At 40.4% G+C, this 23,677-nt stretch overlaps 1 protein-coding gene across 5 annotated transcripts in view; it reads right to left on the bottom strand.

The window, feature by feature from the left end:
• The window catches only part of CTNND2 (catenin delta 2), a 782,618-nt gene that overhangs the window by 165,264 nt on the left and 593,677 nt on the right, over window positions 1-23,677 (bottom strand). For all 5 annotated transcript variants that reach the window (XM_059694779.1, XM_059694782.1, XM_059694778.1 and 2 more), the window contains one exon: window positions 20,076-20,289. In XM_059694779.1, coding sequence (XP_059550762.1) covers window positions 20,076-20,289 — 214 coding nt within the window. The remainder of the gene's footprint in view (window positions 1-20,075; window positions 20,290-23,677) is intronic.

Genomic DNA, 23,677 nt, shown 5'->3' with positions numbered 1-23,677 from the left:
CCCATCACCCAAAGAAAAGTATCTTTTCATCCCCATTTATCTCCCTTTGCCCTCTTCCACCTACCTCAACCCCCCTTTCACTTTGGCTATCATCACACTGTTGTCTATGACTAGTTTTTTGTTTTTTTTTCTTAATCTCTTCACCTTTTTTTTACCCAGCCCCCAACCCCTTTCATTTTTTAATGTCATCTTTTAATTCATTTATTTTCTATTACTAATCCTTCTTTTTAAAAATCCAGGTGACATCTGTCTTTGTTATAGTTTCCCACAGACATGATTCTCCTACCTTGTGTCCTGTAGGCAGCAAGCTTTAACAATTATAAATAGAATGTGTAAACAGGCTTTGGGAACCTGCAGCCGACAGACATACACATTGTTGACAAGGGATATTAACATTTACACACTATTTCAATGGCAAACTCTTTTCTCTGTTGCCAGAGTCTAAGGGCATAGAGCGCTAGACAGCCACTTGACTAAATATATCCATTGTATTATGTTCGTAGGTTGAGGGCAGTTGCATGGATGTGATTGAAAAGCAGGATGAACTCTCATGGAATGACCTCCTACTTACCGAGCAAGTGATTTCTACCCCTCTCCATACCACTCTGTGAAGCCCAACTTGCACTAATGGGAGCTCAGGATTGGTAGCATCCTAATTAGTCTCTATTGTCATGACTCAGATTCATTATTTCTAGCTTAAAATACCACATCATTCCCAGCTTGAAGTATCACAATAACTAACTCTTCTTACCACCTCTATTTATCTCAAACCAGGCTAAAAATTCATCTATTCAAGGATCTAAGGTACTACTTATTTGAGACTCAAATTTTGTAAAGAAAAATTACTCAAAATATACACATAATATATGTATAAAATCTATGCATTGCAAATGATTAAGAACAGCTTTTACTTTTTATTTCCTGGAGGCCAAAATTATATTTAGGGAAAGTGAGATTTTATGAGGTATCATTTCTTTTAATTTTGCTCAGATCTATTAGATATACAATATGCCCTCATTAAACTACATAAAATTTACTATTAAATGGAGATGTTTATATCATCCATTTAAATTCTGAAAAATATCTTGCAGAAAAACCCTTTGTAATTTTGATATGGAGTTCTTAATGACAATAATAAGATAGCACTATTAATTATTTCTTTGGATGAATTATGGTTTGTGATGACAAAATCATATCATTTGATGGAAGTATCCTCAATTCCATTATAGGAAGCCATATTTAAATTAATTTGAAAACTGTGGCACATTGTTTATATCAGATAAATGTATATAAGGTAACACATTAATTCCTAGTAACTACTGGTATGGTGGTGGTGATGCTGGTGGAGGTAGTGGAGGTTGTGGTGGTGGTGGAAGTTGTAGAGGTGGTAGTGAAGGAAATAAAGCAGAAAAGCAAGAAGTGAAAAACACAAAAGTTGGCCTAGAATTAAAGCTGGGTTTTTATTGTTTGACATGGAAGCGAGATATCTCATTGCCACTGGAATCCTTGCAATAGTATCCTGGTATTGACTACATAGTTCTCACTATGAAGTCAGAGACGAATGAGCAGTCAGTGAAGACAAGCAAGTCTGCCACAGTTCCAATCCTCCTCTCAGGAAACGAAAAGGAAGACAGAACAGTGGCTGGTTATTAGCCGATGAGTATGTCTGAGACTTACTAGTAGGTATGCAGCTCAGTAAGGGGGAGACTGGAATAGAGTTTCCAACGAATTAACCAGGAGGGATTTATCGAGCTCCAACTATGTGCTGGGTCAAGCAAGCATCATGGATACAAAGATGACTATGACACTGTCTCTGCCTCAAGGAGCTGATGGGTTAATGTTCACAACAGAGGGAGATGATATGAAATCTCTGCTATATAACATGAATGTAGGGGTAGTGACAATGAGACACTTTCACTTGCTGGGAATAATGAATTAAGGACTCTATTCCTGGAGGAAATAACTTAGAGAGCACTGACCACAGAAAGAAGGCTGAGCATAGGGCACTAATTACGTTACTAGCAAAGAAAGTAGGATAACGGGGGCTTAAAATGTAACATATTGATTGTGAAGGTAGAATTCTAACTTAATAATTAAGCATTGAAAGACAAAAGATAACTGTGACTAGTTGAGAACTCACTTTTACATTTTACACACTGGAGCATAAATGATGCTCGTGTGCCTGCCACAGTGGGGGACCTCTGCATCCTTGTGCTTGCAAGGGGGTGGGCCCATCTGTCAATGCCCCCGATCCCCCAGGCAGGTAACACGAGTCCCTTCACCAAGTCTGGTCTCCAAGGGCTCAGCTGGGCAGACTTTCTTTTTTCCTTTAAATATGTTTTTATTGATTTTAGAGAGAGAGGAAAGGGGAAGGGGTGAGAGAGAGAGAGAGAGAGAGAGAGAGAGAGAGAGAGAGAGAGAGAGAGAGAGAGAAGCATCATTGTGAGACATTGATGGGTTGCCTCCTGCATGGCCCTACCGGGGATCAAGCCCACAACTTGGGCATGTACCCTGACCTGGAATTGAACCAGTTAACTTTTGATGACCTTTTGGTCCAGTTCACATGGAGAGTGAGCTGGCTCCTCAGAGAACCAAAGTGAAATGTGCACACCAGTAAGGATGTAAACTGACGAATCAAAGAGAGTTCCTGTGCAGTGGGGAGGCCGGGGCACGCCTGAGCTGACACTTCTGTCCTCTGCTGAGCTGGGACAGGACCGAGCTCTCCTGGCAGCCTGGAGACAGGGGCTGGCAGAGGCTGTTAGTATGTTGGCGCAGAACGTAGTTCTGGGGAAGAACTCCTGCCCTGTTCACTGTGGGGACCTGCATGTGTCTGACGAGGGAGGCGAGCTAGGCAGTGACTGACAAATGGGGCAGGAAATCTCCAAGGAGAGAACTGCCGTGAGTGAGTGAAAAGCAGCCGCCAGGTACCGTGAGCAGGATGCAGTAATGGGGAGCGTGGCCTCAAGGGCCAGAATGGGAGCCATGACTTGAATATGTCTCCAGCCCAGAAACCAGAAAGGCACCAGGGAAAGATGGAAAAAGCTATTTTTGTAATGTCTGGGGCATAAGCAGCACTGTTCAGGGACTCCAGAACGAATTGTAATGCAAAGGGCAGTGGGCCATTTTCCCTCTCTGGGCCACACACTGCCTCCTAGCACAGCCTCCTGGGGGCTCAGGGCAGACACCTGTGGGGGCACTTTGCCCAGGGAGCAGCAGGTGAGACCATAACAACCATCAGAGCAGTGCACGCCGTGCCCAGGGGAGCAGTGGCGACCAGCAGAACTGCAAAGCCTGTGAGAGCACCGTGGAGGTTCATGCTAAGCCCAGCATGTGAAACAGATACACAAAGGAAACCAGGCACAGCAACTCTAATGCAGACCTGTGCCTGGTGGGCAGGGCTGTGTGAGGGACATAAATGTGCGACAAACCCAGCGGCTCCTTGAATGATGTGAGTATTTAAGCATGCCTGTGTGTGTGTGTGTGTGTGTGCATGTTGGCGTGTGTGTGTGTGTGGGGGGGGTATGCCTGCATGGCACAGGCATGCTTACATATGTATGCTTGTGCACACCTATGTGTGGGTGTGCATGCTTGTGTGTACATGCTAGTGCCTTTTATTTTTCAGAAGAGAGAGACGCATGGGAGATAATTGGCATTTTAAGTAGATTTTCCTTAACTTCAGTCTCTTTCCTCCCCATCCACATGTAGGTAAATTTATTCTTCTACAGCACAGAGATGCCCTCAAAACTCTGATCCAGGCGACTGCCCTCAACTTAGCTCCTTCAACTTCCCTCCTGCAAGTACTCCCTCCCAAGGATTTAACAGTATTTGCATAAAACAGATAACAGCAAAATAAACTGGTTTATATATGACCCAGGGTCCCTGTCCTGGGTACCAGCCCCCAAAACTGAAAACATTTATTTATAAAGATATATGTACCCCATGTTCATTGTAGCATTATTCATGGTATCCAAGACATGGATACAACCTAAATGTCATTCAATGAATGACTGGATATAGAAGATGTGGTACATATATACAATGGAATACTACTCAGGCAAATAAATGAATGAAATATTGCCATTTGCAACAACCTCATGGATCTTAAGAATATTATGCTAAGTGGAATAATTCAGACAGAAAAGGATAAGAACCATATGATGTCACTCATACATGGGATATAAAACAGAAAGCAACAAATGAAGAAACAAAACAAAAAAATTCATAGACACAGGCAACAGTATGGTGGTTACCAAAGGGGAAGGATGGGGCACACAGAAGAGGGTAAAGAGGGTGAAGTAGGTAACGGAAGAGGACTAGCGTTTGGGTGGTGAACATACAATGCATTATGCAGATGATGTGTTACAGAATTGTCCACTTGAAACATATAATGTTATTAACCAATGTCACCCCAATATACTTAATTTTTAAAGAAGAAATTTTTAATAAAGTAGAAAAAAATAAATAAATTGGGAATGGGGAGAGGGGAGACACAATGCCAAGAGTAGCTGTTGGCTGGAGGCCTTGCAAATTTCATGTCAGGCAGACTTTTTGTGGCCTAATAATTTTTTAAAAAGTAATTTGCATAGATATAGCTGTTTCCATAGCAACTGAAATCGTGTTATATTACATCACAGCCCTAATGGAAGCTTTAGCAAAGCTATGTAGACATGCCAAGGGATAAAAGGACTTTTAATAAGACCCTGGTGTTTGAAGGTTCATCAGCAAACTGCAAAGTATTCCTTTCCTTTCAAGAATTGTGTGGCTTATATAAGCAGTGCTGTGGCTTGCTTTTGGGAGAGTTCTCATCCTGGGATCACATGAGTATTTCTTTTCAATCTCATTTTCATCAGGTTCAAGTTAAAAACACCTAGTCATGTCTGGCCAGAGTGGCTCAGTTGGTTGAGCGTCATCCTGTGCGCCAAAGGTTGCCAGTTCAATTCCCAATCAGGGAACATACCTGGGTTGTGGCTTTGATCCCCGGTTGGGACACATACTGAAGGCAACTGATCAATGTGCCTTTCTCTCTCTTTCCTCCACTCTCCCTCCTTCCCCTCTTCTAAGCATGTTCTTGAGTGAGGATTAAAAAAAATGCCTAGTCATGCTCAATGTGAAGTTTATAAATGACAATAAAACATCTCATCTGTGTTTACACACTCCAATAGCCAAGTTAATAGCCAGGGCTGTTTTGCAGAATATTATTAAATTGACAAACTGATTGAAAATCCTAAATGATCCGTGTTCATCGCATAACCACAACTGTGTGTTAAACACAAATTTCTACTTCCTGTTCATTTATTTAACAAGGCATTAGGAAGTCTCCTGAAAGTGGCATGGAAGGTAAAGCAAATTAACACCATCCTGCCTATGAATGTCCTTAACTCATGATGCACCTGTTGGTGTGGATATGTGATCACATGTACCAGTAGGTGCCTTCAGGGACAAGAGCAAAGAGGAAGGCATCTCCGCTCACCTCTGTCTGGGAAAAGTAGCCCAAAGCTGAGGCTCCACTGCCAAAGAAAAGCAACTGTATTTCGTTTCTTCTCTCTCTCCTTTTCACTCTTTTCTTTCATCGCCCTAAGCATGCTTGGAACCAATATAAAATTAAACATCTACTCCATCCAGGCTATGAAAGCACTTACAAAGCAAAGAACTAGAACAAAACAAAAACTGCTGCAGTTAATATCCAAGACCTCTTTGTATCACTGAACTGCTTTTTGACCTTGGAATCCCTATTTCTCAGCCTTAGATCTCCAAGCACATTACTGCCTCTCACTCAATTGAGATGGAAAGAATTTTGAATGAAGAATAAGAGATGGAGGACAATGTTTCCTAATCTTAAAATCTCAAAACATAAAAGATGAGGGATGGAAGTCGCCTTTTTACTACTGATACTTATGAATATAAATATGGTCAAATAATAAATATTCACATGCTCATTGACTTATGATGGGGTTACATCTTGATAAATCCATCCTACGTTGAAAATAACATAAGTCAAAGATGCATGTAATACCCCTAACCTACGAAACATCAGCTTAGCCCTAGCCTACCTTAAACATGCTCTGAACACAATATCCAAAAAATACAGGCAAGCGAGCACACCATGGAGCACCTGCTGTGTGTTCTCATGATCACGAGTCCTACTGTAGCAGAGGCTCCCTGCTGCCCAGCACCATGGGAGTATCTACCACATATCGCTAGCCCAGAAAAGAGCAACATTCACAATTCAAAGTATGGTCGCTTATAAATGCATCTAGCTTTCACACCATCAAAGAGTCAAAAAATCCTAAGTCGAACCACTGTAATTCGGGGACCACCCATATTAGGAAACCACATCAGAGTGCCTGTTCATGTTTTCTTTTAATTAAGTAAGTGTGAAGATAAGCTTTGGAAACTATAGGGTGTCCCAAAATTCACGCAAGAAGTAATTTTGATAGAAAACACAGGTTTATAATTAAAAATTGTAAATTTTTTGATTGATTCATAAAGTATACAGTATAGGGTTATGTATGTAATAGCACATCGGGTAAATGGCCTCCACAGCTTTGCTGGCACATATGCAAAGCTGTGGTCTTCATTGGTCTTCATTGTCCCTGCTCCTGGGGAATAACTGGTACTTGGTAATGCTTATCAAATTGAAGGGATTGAAATCAAAGGGCAACAGATATTAGAATCTGATTCAATAAACCAAGTAAAATTATGCTTTTATTTATTTATTTTTGTTGTTGTTAATGCCCACGCAAAATTCAAATCTTGCATGAATTTTGGGACACCCTATATATTTGTGAACAGACAGGTATGCCCCTTGAAAATGGGACTGAGTTCATGAATTAAAATCCACTTTCTCAAAAAAAAAAATTCAACATGTATGAAAGCCAAATGATATGTAGGGCAAGTGGCTCCCTTGGATCATGTGTACCATTATTTTTCTACATGTGCTTGTCCTGGGACTGCTGGATGTGCAGTGCTGAATGTCCTTACGCTCAAGTTTCCATATTTTAAAAACAGTTACATGCTACAGATGCCTGTGTCAATAAATCATTTCAGGGAGATTCTTCTTCTGTGAATTCCTTTGGGAGGACACCTAGCTACTGGCATACAGCGGCGGTGATGGCAAATATACCATCAGTCATGATGGACAGCCCATTGGAAGAGTGAGGCACTGAGTGAACACAACAGAGCTGGTTTCTCCCCACCACACCGAGTTTCACCCTCTAAGGAAGAAAGTTGTTTTGAACATTTCATCAGGAATAACAAAGAAAAACATCTGTTGGAAGGGAAACCAGGTGTTGGACAGGAGATGCAGACATTCTTTAATTCTCCTCTCTCCTCCAGGATCCAGTAGGGATTTCCATGTTTGTGTTCGTTAACACTAGTTAATGTAATTTTTGTGATAATTGTAGAGCAAATAGAGCAAACTCTCAAACATAATTAGGGAAAAGTGTTTTTAATTAACTTGTAACTAGTGAGTCACAAAGTAGAACTACAAATCGGTTATGCATTGTCAGATCTAACGAGTAAAATGCGCTGTGCATTTCCATCAGGCAAATAACAAAACAGAACAAAATGCTCTTGGCAATACTTTTCTTTGAACCTTTACAACATTTTGGCACACTCTGAGCTTAATTGTAGGCAAGCACAGGTACACTTCACATCGCCAGCACCAGTGATCATGGAGAGTAAAAATGAAGATGGCCTCAAACAACCTGATGACACCACATTTAATATGCTGGGATGGGTGTACTGAGGTTCTGATGAAACCCCAAGAGGACTGTAGGGAAGCTGAGGACTATGATCGTTGCAAGCCCCACCCCAGCGACCTGTACCATCAATAACAGTTGCTTACTGCTGGCTGTCAGTAGGGGATTGTTATAGGCACCTTCTGCCACATTTGCTAGAAGTCACTCCACTTTTTATCTCTCATTTAAACAAGCACACTTGAATAAGAGGTCACCTTAAATTCATTCTAAGATGTAAATATGACGAATGAGTCACATTTTTTAGATAATTTAGCTACTATCAGCAACAAATGATTTAGGCATCTCTCAAAACACATCCATGCCTCCTAACCCCTCACCACTCAGACGCCTACCCTGGTTACGGTTGCCCTGGGGAAAATCGAAAGTGATGTTCTTCAAACAAGCATGGTCATGAGAACAGAAAGAGGGCCTTGATAAAATGCAGATTCCCAGGCATCGAGATTCGAGGCCCAAAACTCTGGGATTTGATTAGGGGGAATTGGAAAATCACTGTGTAAGGCAGACAGGCTAAGGAAACTGGTTTAGGGAATGTACCAAAGTATAGCTGAAACACTGAGCACTTTCTTTTAAATCTGCATTCAGGGCACCCAGCACAATGGCTGATAAAAGGTGGGTGTTCATGAATGTTTGTTTATCCCTTCTTGGGACTTAAGAATGCAGAGAACACTTTGATTCTCAGGTTAGGCACGTTGGGGAACAACCTATATATATAAAAGCCTAAGCCACCGAATGACCGAACAGACAACCTAACAACTGGTTGACTGGTTGCTATGATGTGCACTGACCACCAGGGGGGCAAACACTTCATGCAGGAACTTCCCCCTGTTGGTCAGTGAACTCCCACAGCGGGAGCACTGTTCAGGTGACCAATGGGAGCCAGACACCGGGTTCACGACTGGCGCCTCCACAGCAGCGCTACCACTACTGAGTAGTGGCAGGGGCTAAAACTGGCAGCCCAACATCCCCCGAGGGGTCCCAGATTGTGAGAGGGCACAGGCCAGGCTGAGGGATCCTGCTCCGGGGCCTCTAGTAAGAATATAAAAGACAGGAAATAATGTGACATATCAGTTCTAGAAACATCCACTGGTGCCCTACTCTCTGGCAGCTGTAGTCAAGAAGGCTTACAAGATTGATGTACACAGTCAACAAGTCTCTTACCAGAATCCTAGTATAAACTACAACTCCCTTAAAAATATTTTATATCAAAATGTCTTGCTCATTGGAACAAAGGTGCCACAATCTTGGTCATTAATGAGAGAGACACGCCCTAGGGAAGTGTGATCTGTGACTGGAAGGAGGCTGGGTTTCTGATGATGGGACAGAGAGACATTATCACCCTAGAACACTGACCTCTATACTTTATTTATGGGAGAAAGAAAGAAACTCACATCTAAGTTAATGCACCATTATTTAGGTCTTTTCATTTATTTTAAATTGAACTTCAATCCCATAACTTTCTAATCTCCTTAGCCTGCTTCATTTGTTGTCATAGCACTTGCCAGTCCTTGAAATTATAGATTTATTGTCAATCTTGTCCACCGCACACAACCTCCAGGAAGGCAGGTCTCTGAGTTTTAAACATGAAACATTCCACAATGGTTCTGCTAATGGATATTGAAATTACACTTCATGTCTTCATATAATTCACTTCTTTTTATATAAGTTAATTGAAATCCAAGACCCCTCCCAACTGTGCCCTTTCTTTCTCACTTTCTCCATCTGGCTCCTTGGCGCACAGGCACTACCACATTGGCAGGTTTCTAGGAGTGGTCTACAGCTAGAAGGTACCTGGGTATTCAACTACTATATTCTAAGCACCTCAAAGTCGCTGCCACATAGTAGACACTCAAATAATATTGGTTTAATGAATGAATGGGTTAGACCAGGGGTGGGCAAACTTTTTGACTCGAGGGCCACAATGGGTTCTTAAACTGGACCGGAGGGCCGGAACAAAAGCATGGATGGAGTGTTTGTGTGAACTAATATAAATTCAAAGTAAACATCATTACATAAAAGGGTGCGGTCTTTTTTTTTTTTTTTAGTTTTATTCATTTCAAATGGGCCGGATCCGGCCCGTGGGCCATAGTTTGCCCACGGCTGGGTTAGACACACAGCCTAGAGCTGTTTCAATCTCTAGGATTAAGAGTGGGGGTGGCCGTAGCCAGTTTGGCTCAGTAGATAGAGCGTTGGCCTGCAGACTGAAGGGTCCCAGTTTCGATTCTGGCCAAGGGCACATGCCTGGACTGTGGGCTTGATCCCCAGTAGGGGGCATGCAGGAGGCAGCCGAACAATGATTCTCTCTCATCATTGATGTTTCTATCTCTCTCTCCCTCTCACTTCCTCTCTGAAATCAATAAAGAAATATAATTTTAAAAAAGAGTGGGGGTGGACAGGAAGTTAATGGTTTGAATTTCTTAATTTGATTAGACTTGGCCTGGTTGGGGAGAAAATTAAGAATCAGATCTAGTGCTGAGGATTGTTGGTTTTTGCCCTCTGCATTTGGCATAACTGGGCTATCTGCTATAAAGAGATAACCCCAACACAGACATATCTATAAAGAATGTGTGAAATGCATAGCTGATTACAAGATGAATAGGGGCCAAGAAGCAGACCAAACACAAACAATTCTCTTTCCCCCTCCAGGGACCCATTAGAATTAACAGCACTTGGCTGCTGGGGAATGATTCTTCCCCAGGCCTGCTGTTTCCTCCTGTGAATGAAGCATAATTAATGTAACACAGGCTTCTCCCACCTCTTCCCTCATTCTTCCCCTGGGAGATAGAGGGACTTACCCAAGTCATTTGTGGGCATGCATGGCTTGGCTCAACTCTGTCTTTGCTCCTCGTGGGAATGAGTGGCCCCCAGGAACACCAGTTCTCCTGATCTCCATGGGATGTGTCCTGGGAGTTGCCTTGACCCAACTGCTGCCTGTGCATTGGTGAATACCTCTGCCTAATTCTTAGCAAACAGGCCTAGAAACTGGCCTCCAATAGTTCTAGTAATTACTGGAATGGGTTAATAATGTGGCTTCCACCTTCATTTTGTTCAGAACTAGGCTATGGAAGAGAGGGTGCAATAGAGGGTTCTATAAACTATGGCCTGGGGGCCAGCCATCTGCTTTTATACAAAAAGTTTTATTGAAACATAGCCATGTCCATTTGTCTACATATTATCTACTACTGTTTTCACCCAATATCGATAGAACTGAATTGTAACAGAGACCCCATGGCCAGCAAGCTAAAATAGTTACCATCTGACTCAATCCAGAAAAATTTGCCAACTCCCGATCTGGAATCCTGAGGGGTGTTAGAAATGCATGTGCCACTAGACCAGCCGTGGGCAAACTATGGCCTGCGGGCCAGATCTGGCCCGTTTGAAATGAATAAAACTAAAAAAAAAAAAAGACCGTACCCTTTTATGTAATGATGTTTACTTTGAATTTATATTAGTTCACACAAACACTCCATCCATGCTTTTGTTCCGGCCCTCAGGTCCAGTTTAAGAACCCATTGTGGCCCTCGAGTCAAAAAGTTTGCCCACCCCTGCACTAGACCAATGTTTCCAGGTAGGAGAGCAAAGGGACAGTGAAGGGCAGGCAGGACTGCATTCCAGCAAACTGCTATCCCTACATACATTCAAAAGCAGAGTGTCTACCTGAGGAAGAGGGTTCAACAGGTAGAAACTCAACTGAGCCTTCTGGAAAATTACAGGGGACTAGTGGAGGGAAACGAGCCATAGAAACACATCTCATCACAGCAGTGAAAAGGGGGGACTGGAAGATGAGGACCTCGGGGCCTGAGCACGAACAAGCACAGGTTTCTGTAACGCCAAGAGCAGCCTCAGGTTGGGACTGCTGAGGTGATTCTGCAGCCTTTGTAGGGACAGGTGATCTCATGACTTCACAGTACAAAGCAGAGAAATAGCTGTTGTAACACAGGATGGAGGGATGCCTGTTAACAGGCAATCGTGGAAGTCGTGTCACACACTCCCTGCAGCAAAGAGGGTGCCAGCCTCTAAATGTTGCAAGATGACAACAATGTTTGTAATTCCATTTTCCTAAAGAATAGACAATATGCATGGATGGACTCATTTTCTCTGTACCTGGTGAATGCTTAATACCAAAAGGCATAACCATTTGCTGGGACTCTTTCTCCTGGTTCAGTTAAGCTCACAGATTGTGGACTCTGGAAGCCAGGCACCATCAGACTGGCCTCACCTGAGTGACTAAATCCAAGGAGATCTCCATTTACTCATCTTCCCGTTGATACTGTGGATGACAGAATAATGGGCCTCCAAATGTGTCCCCATCCCAATTTCCAGAACCTGTTAGTATGTTACCTTATAGAGCAAAAGGGCCTGTGAAGACGTAATGTAAGGGTGGCGAGATGGGGACATTATCCTGGAGATTATTCCAGATTTTCCAGGTGGGCCCGATCTAATCCCATGGCTCCTTAAAAGCAGAGAACCCTTCCTTGCAGCAGTCCAAGGGAAATGTGACCATGGAAGATTCATCAGAGACGCAATGTTGCTGGCTTGGAAGACAGTGGAAGTGGGTCACTAGTCAAGAAACATGGGCAGCCTCTAGAACAGTGATGGCGAACCTATGACACGCATGTCAGAGGTGACACGCGAACTCATTTTTTTTGTTGATTTTTCTTTGTTAAATGGCATTTAAATATATAAAATTAATATCAAATATAAGTCTTTGTTTTGCTATGGTTGCAAATATCAAAAAATTTCTATATGTGACACGGCACCAGAGTTAAGTTAGGGTTTTTCAAAATGCTGACATGCCGAGCTCAAAAGGTTCACCATCACTGCTCTAGAAGCTGAAAAAGGCAAGGACTGTCTCTTAAAGTCCCCAGAAAGGAACACAGCTCTGCTGGCATTTTCATTTTAGCCCAGTGAGACTTGTGTTGGACCTCTAACCTCCAAAACTGGGGAAAAATAAATTTGCATTTTTTAAGCTGCTCAATGTGTGGCAATTTGGTGTAGCAGCAATAGGTAACCAATGCAGACGTAGCTGAGTGGCTGCCATGGCCTCCGCTAGAACTAGTCTCTGGGTATATCTGTGCCTAGGGTAACTACTCTTAGGGTTTGGGATGGCTTCTTTTCTGAAGGTGATGGTCATGGGCCAGGGTTCCTGAACACCCTTAAACAGTGAGTTAAGTGGGAGTTGACACTGAAATAATGCAGCTTTTGAGGCCCTAAAAGTATGGCACCAACTCCAGTGTGAGGCAGCCCCATTTTTGAAAGAAATCAGACCTCAAAGAGGTACAGAGAATCCTTCTGGTAAAGACTGTGCAGAATAAAATAGTTGGAAAAATGGTTTTTTAACTTGAAAATTGTGGACTTTGAACTTAAACACAATGGTGAAGAGATATTGATTTTTAGAGTTTAATTCCTTTGAACTTTAATGTCTTTGAGCTTCAACATAAAAGTGGATTTGGACTTTGATTTTTAATTCCTCCTTGGAAATTTGATATTTGGTGGGGTTTACATTAAAATTCAGAGCATCACGCCAAACCGGTTTTGCTCAGTGGATAGAGCGTCAGCCTGCGGACTGAGGGGTCCTGGGTTCGATTCCGGTCAAGGGCATGTACCTTGGTTGCGGGCACATTCCCAGTAGGGGGCGTGCAGGAGGCAGCTGATCAATCTCTCTCATCGATGTTTCTAACTCTCTATCCCTCTCCCTTCTTCTCTGTAAAAATCAATAAAATATATTGAAAAAAAAACTGAAAAAAAAATTCAGAGCATCTCTACATTGCTGGTGTTTCATTACTGGTTGTCTCTAAGTCATTTGTATCTTTATCATGCTGTTAAAACTTATTGCAGAACCTCTGATATGCTATGTTGGACATTTGGGATAAGAAATATTTGGGTTTTAAATTTTAAATCTTGGGAGTACATTGACCCTGGACTTGATTTAAATAATGTGCTACTTTGACCCACTTCAGCATCTCTTGGTATAATAAGTAACATGCCCACCAGGACTCCAGGTCATCACCAAAAGGCCCCAGGAAGATGAAGGAAAGGCTATCTTGACAAAATGCTGGGCTCTTGCTTTGGAGATGTGAGCCAGGCCTTGGGGCAATCATAGCAAATAGGATAAGAGGGGAAAAACAGACTGGAAGATGTTAGTGGGGAAATGCTTCTCTGTTCCAACGTCTCCTTCCATGGAAGGTATTTAATTAACATTACACCCAGGACTCTGTTTGAAATAGTAAGCCTATACTTGGCTAACAGACCTAAAGCAATGCCTCCAAAGGGGCTTCTATCAGCAACAGAGGTAGTATGTAGTACTATTTACACTTTGTCTTATCAAACTGTTCAAAACTCATGCAGGGGATATATTCTTTATTAGGGACATAATGGAATAAAGAAGACAATGGAAGGAACAACTCAGCAGATGAGAAATTTCATCACATTTCTGCATGATACAAAAACAGAGGGAGGTGAGCTGGCAGGTAAACTGAGGGGAGGCCAATACGGCTCAATATGCAAAGAGGAGCCTCTGTCCTGATGACCCAATGAGGGCTGGCTGTCCTGGTGGACAGGAAAGACTCATGCTCAGAGAAGATGGGCATGAGTATGTAAAAATGAGAAGGGAGGCTATGGAAGGGTGACTGATTGAAGCAAACAATGGCCCACCTTCTCATTCTCTACTCCTACCTAGGTGGCAAGAACATCTAGCTGCCAGTAAGTAACTGACTCCTCCCTCCAGGCCACACAAATAAACAACTCAGAAGAATATTTCCAAAGAGGTTGAATGCACTGGGAGAGAAGTAAAAAGCTATGTGGACATCTGAGCATTAGAGAAAAGTCTTCCTCGTTTGGATACTTCAAGGACTTCCCAGCACACAAGCTCGCCTACCTGCTCATCTGGAGTTGAGCTCAAAATGAACAAGTTTCACCAATGTGCACAAAGCTCAAACCCTGCATTTCTTTTATCTTAAAAATGAAGAGGGAACTGAGGGTCTCTACACCTTTAAAAGAAACCTGCAAAAATGAGAAAGACTCCTATAAAGCCAAATAGAAAAAAAATGACACCAGAGAAAAGTGATAAAGAGAAAACCAAACCTCAGTTCTAAATAACATCCTTAGAGAAATTCAAGAATAGTTTATATTTATAAAATAAGAACAGAGGTTATTAAAAATAGCACAGCATTTTAGAAGTACAGAAATAATGATGATGATATCTCCCTAGATTCCTCCCAAAGTCCCTCATAGATAAATTGAGGAAAATGTTGGGTACTTGAAAAATCTCTCAGAATGTATGACAAAAAGGCAAAGGGCTCCAAATTATATAAGAAAATTTAATAGAGGAAAAATCCATGAGGTTCAAAATCTAACAAACAATAATTCCAGAGAGTACACAAAAAATGGACAAATTTTTAACAAAATAACAAGACAATTTTCTGACACTGAAGGCCATGACTCTTTAAGTTGGAAGTATCTGATACCAATGACCTTTTTAAAAGGCATAAACCTAGATATATCATCACAGGCTTTTTATAGTATCAAAATTAAAATTAAATTATATAAAATATTCACTAGAAAATAAATATCCACCTATATCCAATATCAGTCATGTATGAAGATGCAATACAGACATTTTCACAATTTCATCTTCTAAGCAGCTTTTTAAAGAAACTTATAAGAGAGTAAGCCAAGAAAGAGGAGGATATGGAATCTAAGAGACAGAAGTTCCAAACCAGGAGAGCTGTGCAGCAAATCTAGAGAGCAATCAGCCAAATCTGCCCCAAACAGAAGATTCTGGTAGTGAGAATCTTTGGAATTGATGATGATTGAAATCATGGACAAAGTTGATTTGAAAGGCATCATAATTGGTGGAGGATCCACTCAGATATGATGTTAGAAATGTACTCTTTGTCAAGCATCACACGGGATCCATGGTGGTCTGGGGAAATGTGACTGTTGGGTCCCATATGGATCTGCCCTTCTACCATAATGCAAAGGCTGGTCTCTGGCTTTCAAGTCCTTGAATCAAGCTACAGAAAATGCTGGAAGATTGACAATGGTAACAGAAGAGATGGCAAATGCAATAAACCATAACAATATAAAGGTCAAGTATGATGACAGAGGTTGTGAATATGAAGGGTGAATACATAGGAGAACTAACACCCTTATCTTACAAAATGAGTGATAAGAGATAAAGTCTGAGTTAGATGAAAAAACTGGAGACTTACCTTTAAAGTTACTGATTAAATTTGCAAAAGGACCAAAGATAATGATCCCACCATTTTGGTAAGAAGAAATAGAAGACAAGAATGATGAAAATGAAAAAAAATTCTCCTCTATCATAATAGAAAATCAATATGAAAAGCCCATGATAATTGATTTAGAGTAAAATAAACATATTATTTAAATACATAAAATAACCATGAAAAAAAAACAAACCACAAAGGAAAACAAAACAAAAGCTAAGGCCAAATGTCTGTGAGGAATCTGGGAGGACAGATGAGGCAGGGGACTGCTATTTTCATTATAAGCATTTTCATACTATTTTATTTTTGGACCATATATGTATATAACTTTGATTGAAAAAAGTAAAAGAAGGCAATGTATCTAATTATCACCTTTGCTGCTTCCACTCCTTCACAAGTAGTTGCTTTAAGAAGATGAATTAAGAAATCAGACCAATAGGGACCCATTTATTTTAAACACAGTGATACTATTAAACCATCATGGTTTTACATTTATTTGCATTGCTTTATTTCCATGACCAGTAAATGTGTTTGCTCACTACTGGGAAAAGGAGAATGCACAGTCTGGATTTAGGTCTGCATTTGTTGCCTAGAGCTGCCATAACTAAGTACCACGGACTGAATGACTTAAACAACAGGAACTTGACTGTCTCACAGTTCTGGAGGCTGCAAGTCCAAAATCAAGATGTCACCAGGGCTGGTTTCTTTTGAGGGCTGTGAGGAGAATCTGTTCTATGCATCTCTCTGAGCTTCTGATGGTTTTTGGGCTATCTTTGGTGTTCCTTGCCGTGTAGAAGCATCACCTTGATCTCTGCCTTCATCTTCACATGGCATTATCGCTGTACGTATCTGTGTTAAAAATTTCCCCTTTCCATAAGGACACCAGCCTTATCTGATTAAGGGTTCACTCTCTTCTAGTATGCTAACATAACTCATTACATCTAAGTCACATTTTGAGGGACTATGGGTTAGCACTTCAACCTATGAATTTTGGGGGAACACAGTTCAACTTATAGCAGAACCTTGGAGACTAAACAACTAACCTAAAACTACTAAGGGAAGTAGGTAAAGTGAGCTCTGGCTCCTTAATTAAAGGAGAGACTATTTGGGTCTGCGAAGCATAAGATCAAAGAATACACTCCATTCTTGAAGAAGTAGAAATCATAAGGACTCTTGCTTTCAACTAAGATAAAACTTATTTATTAAGTTTTATGGTTCAATAAAACCCATTTTATTATGATTTGTAAAGCACTCTGAAATCTTTAGTTGGGCATTTCAAAATTTAGGTTGATTATTTCCATATTTACAGAGAGAAAAATTATATTAGTCAAGCCCAAAGGACATGCAGCATTTCTAATCAAAGTTTATTTGCTTTGGCGCATTTCAAGTAATGGCTAGCATATAATGGCTTCAACTGGATTCTAATAAAATTCTGATCATCATCTCACAGCAATTATGGCATAGGAAGAAAGTTATTTATTGCAAGGCCTAACAGGCACTATCTATTCTACTGTGAACAGATACGGCAGTGCAAACAGGCAGCTGTTTTTTAAAGCATGCATGTTTGAGTTGAATGTAAATGTATGTAAATACTTCAATTTTAATATTTTATTATTGTTCAAACAGTTTGCTGAAGAATACTCAGTAAATAATTTAAAGCTATGCAATATCATTCCTTTCTTTTATTGCTTATAATTTGGTACTCTAGATTCCTCTGTATATAGAACCTAGATCTAATCTAAAATCTGGTTTATAAACATGCTTAATTTAAAAAAAACACTAAAATTGTTCTTTTGAATGTTTGTTTACAAAATACCCTAGTTTGTAAATATCCAGAAAGGTATTTAAAGCTCATTATCCCCCTATAATGTTTTCAGCACATTTGTTTTCATGCACTTGCTAATACACATTGTGTCCTAATGGGGCTCCTGTAATGTCCTCAGTACTTACTCCTTGCTGAACTCTGTATTAGTTCCACTGGAGAATTACGAAGGAAGTGATATCTGTTACTTTTAAACCATTGCTTTTTAAATTTTTTGCATACATATACAGCCTAATTCCCAAAAGGATTTGGGGAAGGGGCGGGGGGCTTGTGACAACAGAAATGAAGAAATGAAGAAAGCCTCTTCATTATTATGCTCTGCTCCTCCCTCCAGAGCCATCGACCCCCTTGCTGCTCATTTAGTTAAGTTTCCAAAATGTGAACATGTTTGGAAGTCAGGGACTTACTTCCCTTTTAATATCTAGCTGCCAGGAACATACGGCCCGACAATTCAGTGGGCACACCCATCACAGTGGGCACCAGTGTTAGTTATCAGCATGCCTGTGTGGGTGTGGTCAGCTAAGGCCAACCCCGCACATGCAAAAGTCTAAAGCGTAGCACATACCTGACCCTGTAGAAATGCAAAAGCATTTGAGAAAAGACAAGTAAGGATGACCTTGAGGTTACATTGGCTTGTCTGTACTAAAACACGGGATTCCCCCAGCTCTGTGGGAGTCCACTGATTCCAAGCTCTCCTAATAGCTCACTTTGGCAGATGACCACAGGCTGGTGCAGAAGATGAACATGACTCTCTAAGGCCCTCTGAGGTGCATTCATCTGCCTCATCTTACTTTTTGCATCAGGCAGTGGAGTCAGCTTTGGCTAGATGTGCATCACTGACGCTGTGTCTAAGCAGAAGTCAGCAGAGCCCTGCGGTTTCCAGGAGCCCTCAGATTTCTGCCAGGGCAGATATTTTGAAGGCTTTGTCATTACTTTGTTACTTAAAGCGATTTGTCTCACACTGGACTGTTCTTATAGATGCTCATTTCTGATTTCCCTTTCTAGAGTGGTAGAGCTTGACCAAAGTGCTGTTGTTTTTCAATAGGATCCATCATGGCAAAGAGACATGACAATAATCTTTAGGGTGTAGGTACATTTTAAGAAAAGATGCTGATGCTGCGAGTCTTGAACCAAGATTGAACAAATATTTATAACTCCGGCTTGAGTACTGTACTTCCTTAAGTAGATAAATTCACACAGACTTCATCAGCATCGCTACAAGAACATTTTAGAGCCAAGTCAGAGGTCAGTGGAATCCTAGATAATTAAAACATCCACTTTTGAGAGCCAACCTTGCAAACCACTGGCAAAATACTTGCTTGAATGGGAAAGTTTGATGAACCCAAATATCACCCAGAACGGCCATGTGTATAATCAAGAAGAGCAAACTGAAATCCCATGTTGCGGACACCAATGTTGTTAGCACTCGAACAAGTAAAGCTGCACGCTTTCACAGTGAGGGATGCTAGCGAATGGCTGATGCTTACTGTGCCCGTATGTACCCCAAGAAAGGTATGTGCAAAATGCTTTACATGTTCTAACTCATTAATCCTGACGGCTCTAAGAGGTGGCTTTGACAATTTTCTCTATTTTACAAAACTCAAAAGTTCTATGTTTATGGAAAGGCTTTCTCTCATGTTCACAATTGAAAAGTTCCTTAATATTTAATACCATATAACCTTGGGACTTTGTAGGCATAAATATTTTATAACTGAAATGAACTGTTAAATACGATAAGTTCTCGGTTGTTAACCACAGTATAAACCAGAATATATACTTTCTTAGCAATAACTCAGATACCAGGCTCTTTAATCATCATTATTTTTTTTCAAACTATAAGAGAACATTTGCTTACAAATTCAGAGGTAGAAGAAGTAATTCATAGAAGAAATGGGCTTAGGAAACAAGTTATAGATGTAAAGGAAGGGCCCTTGGAGCTTGAGTGAGGAATGCAATGGTCCCTTTAATCATTACTAATGCCATTCTAATGATGACCTGTGGGTACTAAGTCAAATGAAAAGGCTGAAATATGGTCACAGAATTTTAGTGAGGGTTATGTTTATGGGATTATAATTATTGAATTGATCAATCTCCGAGTGTTACATTGAATATGCTCTTAGTCACTTGACTCGTCATTTGCAAACACCTACTTGAACTGCCTTTGGCTGTTAGTCCCTGGAGAGGTCAGGACTCCATATTTGCTATTACGCTGGAGAATGGAAATTGATCTTGAGAGACAGTCATGCTGTTAATAAGGATTCTAACCTGTGACCAGCTCCCGGATCTCCAGGTCGGTGGTCTTTCGGAGTAGCCTCACCAGCGCTGGGATGCCACCACAGTTTTTCAGAGCAATCTTGTTGTCATCGTTGGCCTTCCCATACACCAAGTTTCTCAAGGCTCCGCAGGCACTACGGTGGACTTCTGTCATCCGATGGTCCAACAGGTCCACCAGGAGCTGGATGCCTCCTTGTCTCCGTATCTGAAAGAGCAAAGGACACACTTTGTGCCTCAGAGAGGATGCTTTCGGCTCTTAAATCAAAACGGTTTTTTCATGTGAAGTAGCTGCTACAATTAATTGCACTGAACTGAATTAAGGCACAGAAACAAAAAAGAAAACAAATGTGTGCTCTCATTAGATTTTATTGCATTTACTTGCTTTAACATCCTACTGATAAACATTCAAATGCATTTCCTTTCAAGCTATGGAATTTTGGAAAGGAGATTTTAACTTTCTAATGGATTTCAGACCCATCTCTCTGTAAAAATATGCCCACAACGCATGGCATGAAGCAGATAGAGGACCAAGAGAATGCTTTTCACTCCTAAGACTGACCACATTTAACCACTGTCTTAAAGGGCTGCAGAACTGATGTACAAAATGTTAAAATTACGTTTAATAGGGAAATGCTCCCAATATTTCAAAGGATCCAGAAGCTAAATGAGAAACCAGAAGATTTCATACAAGGATTTTCATCTGAGAAGACCTGGAAAATAAAGTCACTCGCCATGAGAGCTAGTCAGAACACTAAGACCTAGGTATGTTATGCTTAACTTAGTTATTTGATTAATAGCAACAACAAAATCAATTTTGGTGTTCTTTTTACCCAAAGAAAATTTTGATGTTTTGATAAAAACATACATTGCAATATGTTTCTACATGGTGTTATCCTTTAATTTTTTAGATCAATTTAAAAATTTAAAGCAAAAAAACTGGCTAGTTAACATACAGACTATTTTGTACAAAGCTGTGCTTATATATTTCTGCATTTATAGAAAAAAAATAATACAATCCATTCACTAATATTGTTTTCTTTCTTTAACTTCAATATCCCTCAGAAACTGAAGAATTATAATTTGGCATGATAGCGTATAATATGGCACCTTCCCTACTTAGTTTTCTTATTATAGAAAACCCATTCATCCTGCATATGTGCTGGGGCATGTGGCTCAATGACCCAAATCTTTCAAAGATGCTCAAATCCCACTGTCTCTATGAAGCTACTCCGACCACAGTATTTAACACTGAACCATGCCCCCAACCCCAATCCAGCATTCTTGTTTTAATTTAACCTATTATAGAATTCTTTATAGCACTTGTCATGTTCTAACTTCATTGTTATGGTTATTGTTATTGTCTGTCTTCTGCTAGAAGTATGTTCTTGGAGAGCAAGTTTCTGTTTCATAAACTCTATACCTATTCTAAGTAAAAGGCCGGGCACAGAGTAGATTTTCAATAAATAATGAATTAGGAGGGAGAGTATATTACTTGTTACAGTAGTGTTTCTCAGATTAGCTAACACTCAACTTTTCAAAACCCAGTAATATCCCTCTTCAAAGGAAAGAAAAGACCAGACCCTCTGTGGCCAGGTCAGAATATCTCTGGGAGCTATAGCAGACCTTCCCACACCAACTTACAAATGAAATGATATAAGATGGGCCATCTGATGATTCAGAATGTGCCTGTAGGAATTCTTTTCATTCATCAATAAAATAAAAACACAAAAAGTTGTAATACTTAGAACTCACAGACTCCATATCTATGGAAAGCATGAATGTGTTTACTTCCTGTAAGAACAGAACACGGAAAGGAAGAGGGAGGACCTGGTTGTCAAGGGAATTAATTTCCCTGAGGTGCCTGCATAGTCTATGGTGGTGACAGCATCCAGGGAAGGTGACTAAAGGGGTTATTGGGTTTATTTTAAACAGAGAGAAAGGATCAGAAAAAACTTTTTCCCAATTTACAGTTTTACCAAGGACCTGTTTGGCACCCATCCAAGGGAGATGAAAGTTTTTATCACTGTATACATGTGTCTTTGACATACAGCTGGGAAATAACATCAACTTTATTATAGTATGTCAGGAGGGATATTCCAGTTTTATGAAAAAGTTAAACTATGAATGTCATTTTCTCTATGAGTGTACTTGCATGTGTGTGCTTTACTTAAACATTCCCTGGGTTTAGCTACCTTAATAATGATGAAACCATGAAAAAGAGGTAATAAAGCCATTCTCACAGTTAACCAATTGGTTATATATTGAAAGCAGATGGTATAATAAATCTATTTTATCTATAGATTAGCTATATTATTTATTATAGTTAATATTCTTAACTTATGATAATATATTCTTATTAATACAACATAATGAATCAAGCTATTAAAATATTATTGCAAAGCACTAAAGGGAAAATGAATTCAAAACAAATGCAATATCAATTCTTAACGGCATAATGAGAACACAATGTATTCAGTGTGACCCTAATTAATGCCATATATCCAAATTTATAGCAAAATCTTAAATTCTATTTTAATCTACTTAGAGAAACACAAATAAGACAATAAACTTTTCTTTCTGCTGTTTTTATGGGGGGGAGGGAGTGGTCACCAGATCATCAATATTAAAAACTTTTGTTTTCCTGGGGTTAAATTTATCTAAGAATGTGGTAATCCTCCTTTAGTTTTTCTGAGGCCAAACAGTAGTCAGAGCTGATATTTAAACATTCACTGGATGTGAAATGTGATGGTTGGGTCCTAGCTTCTTCCTCCTTCTCCCGCCACCTCCCCTCTCCCAGCAGGACCAGAGGGAAGCCAGGAGGCAGACTTCTAATTCTCTTACAGGGTTTTTGTACTTACAGGGACTCTGGGTGGCTGTGGAGGGGTCCGACGCTGCACCCCGCCTTTCCCCTCTGCTTTTCTCCTGGATCCTCCCTCCCTTTGACTTTTCCTCACACCTATTCTTCTAATTTCCTCGTATATCCAACCTTAAACCTTTATAAGACGCTAAACCTATTTTAAACATTAATGAGGTACAGCTTCTCTTTGAAAAACTACCAGGGAAAATTCTATTCTTTGAAATGGCATCTTTATTCCCTCTCCCACTAAATGGCAAGCAATCTCCACCCCATTTATCCTTCCCATTGATCACTCCCCATACAGCAGGCGGGCTCTTGTTTTAGCCAGTTTGCCCTCTTCCCTTACGCCCCTAAGTATCATCATGCACAATTCTTCAAATCAAATCTTAAACTAATTCTAGGTTTAATATTAGTAAAACAAATCAATCAAATGCTATATATCTAATATATGGAAAACATAACAAAATAAAATGCACGTGATAGTAAATTAATAAATACTTATCAATGAATGGAAAAACGGTGCAGTTGTTTTTTCACCTGTTAGTGTCCTTCTATCTGACTCTCCTTTTTACTCTCTTTAAATAGACCTAGTTTTTGAGATCAGTTTTACGTTCACAGTGAAATTGAGCAAAAAGTACAGTTCTTAAACATGTACTCATGCATGCACAGGCTCCCCATTATCAAGGTCCCCCACCAGAGGGGTACATTTGTTCTAACTGAAGAGCCTGCACTGACA

This window comes from Myotis daubentonii, chromosome 4 (assembly GCF_963259705.1).
Source record: "Myotis daubentonii chromosome 4, mMyoDau2.1, whole genome shotgun sequence".
NCBI classification, from domain to species: Eukaryota; Metazoa; Chordata; class Mammalia; order Chiroptera; family Vespertilionidae; genus Myotis; species Myotis daubentonii.
Note: the sequence above shows the minus strand (reverse complement) of the source record. Positions and strands in the feature narration are given on the sequence as shown.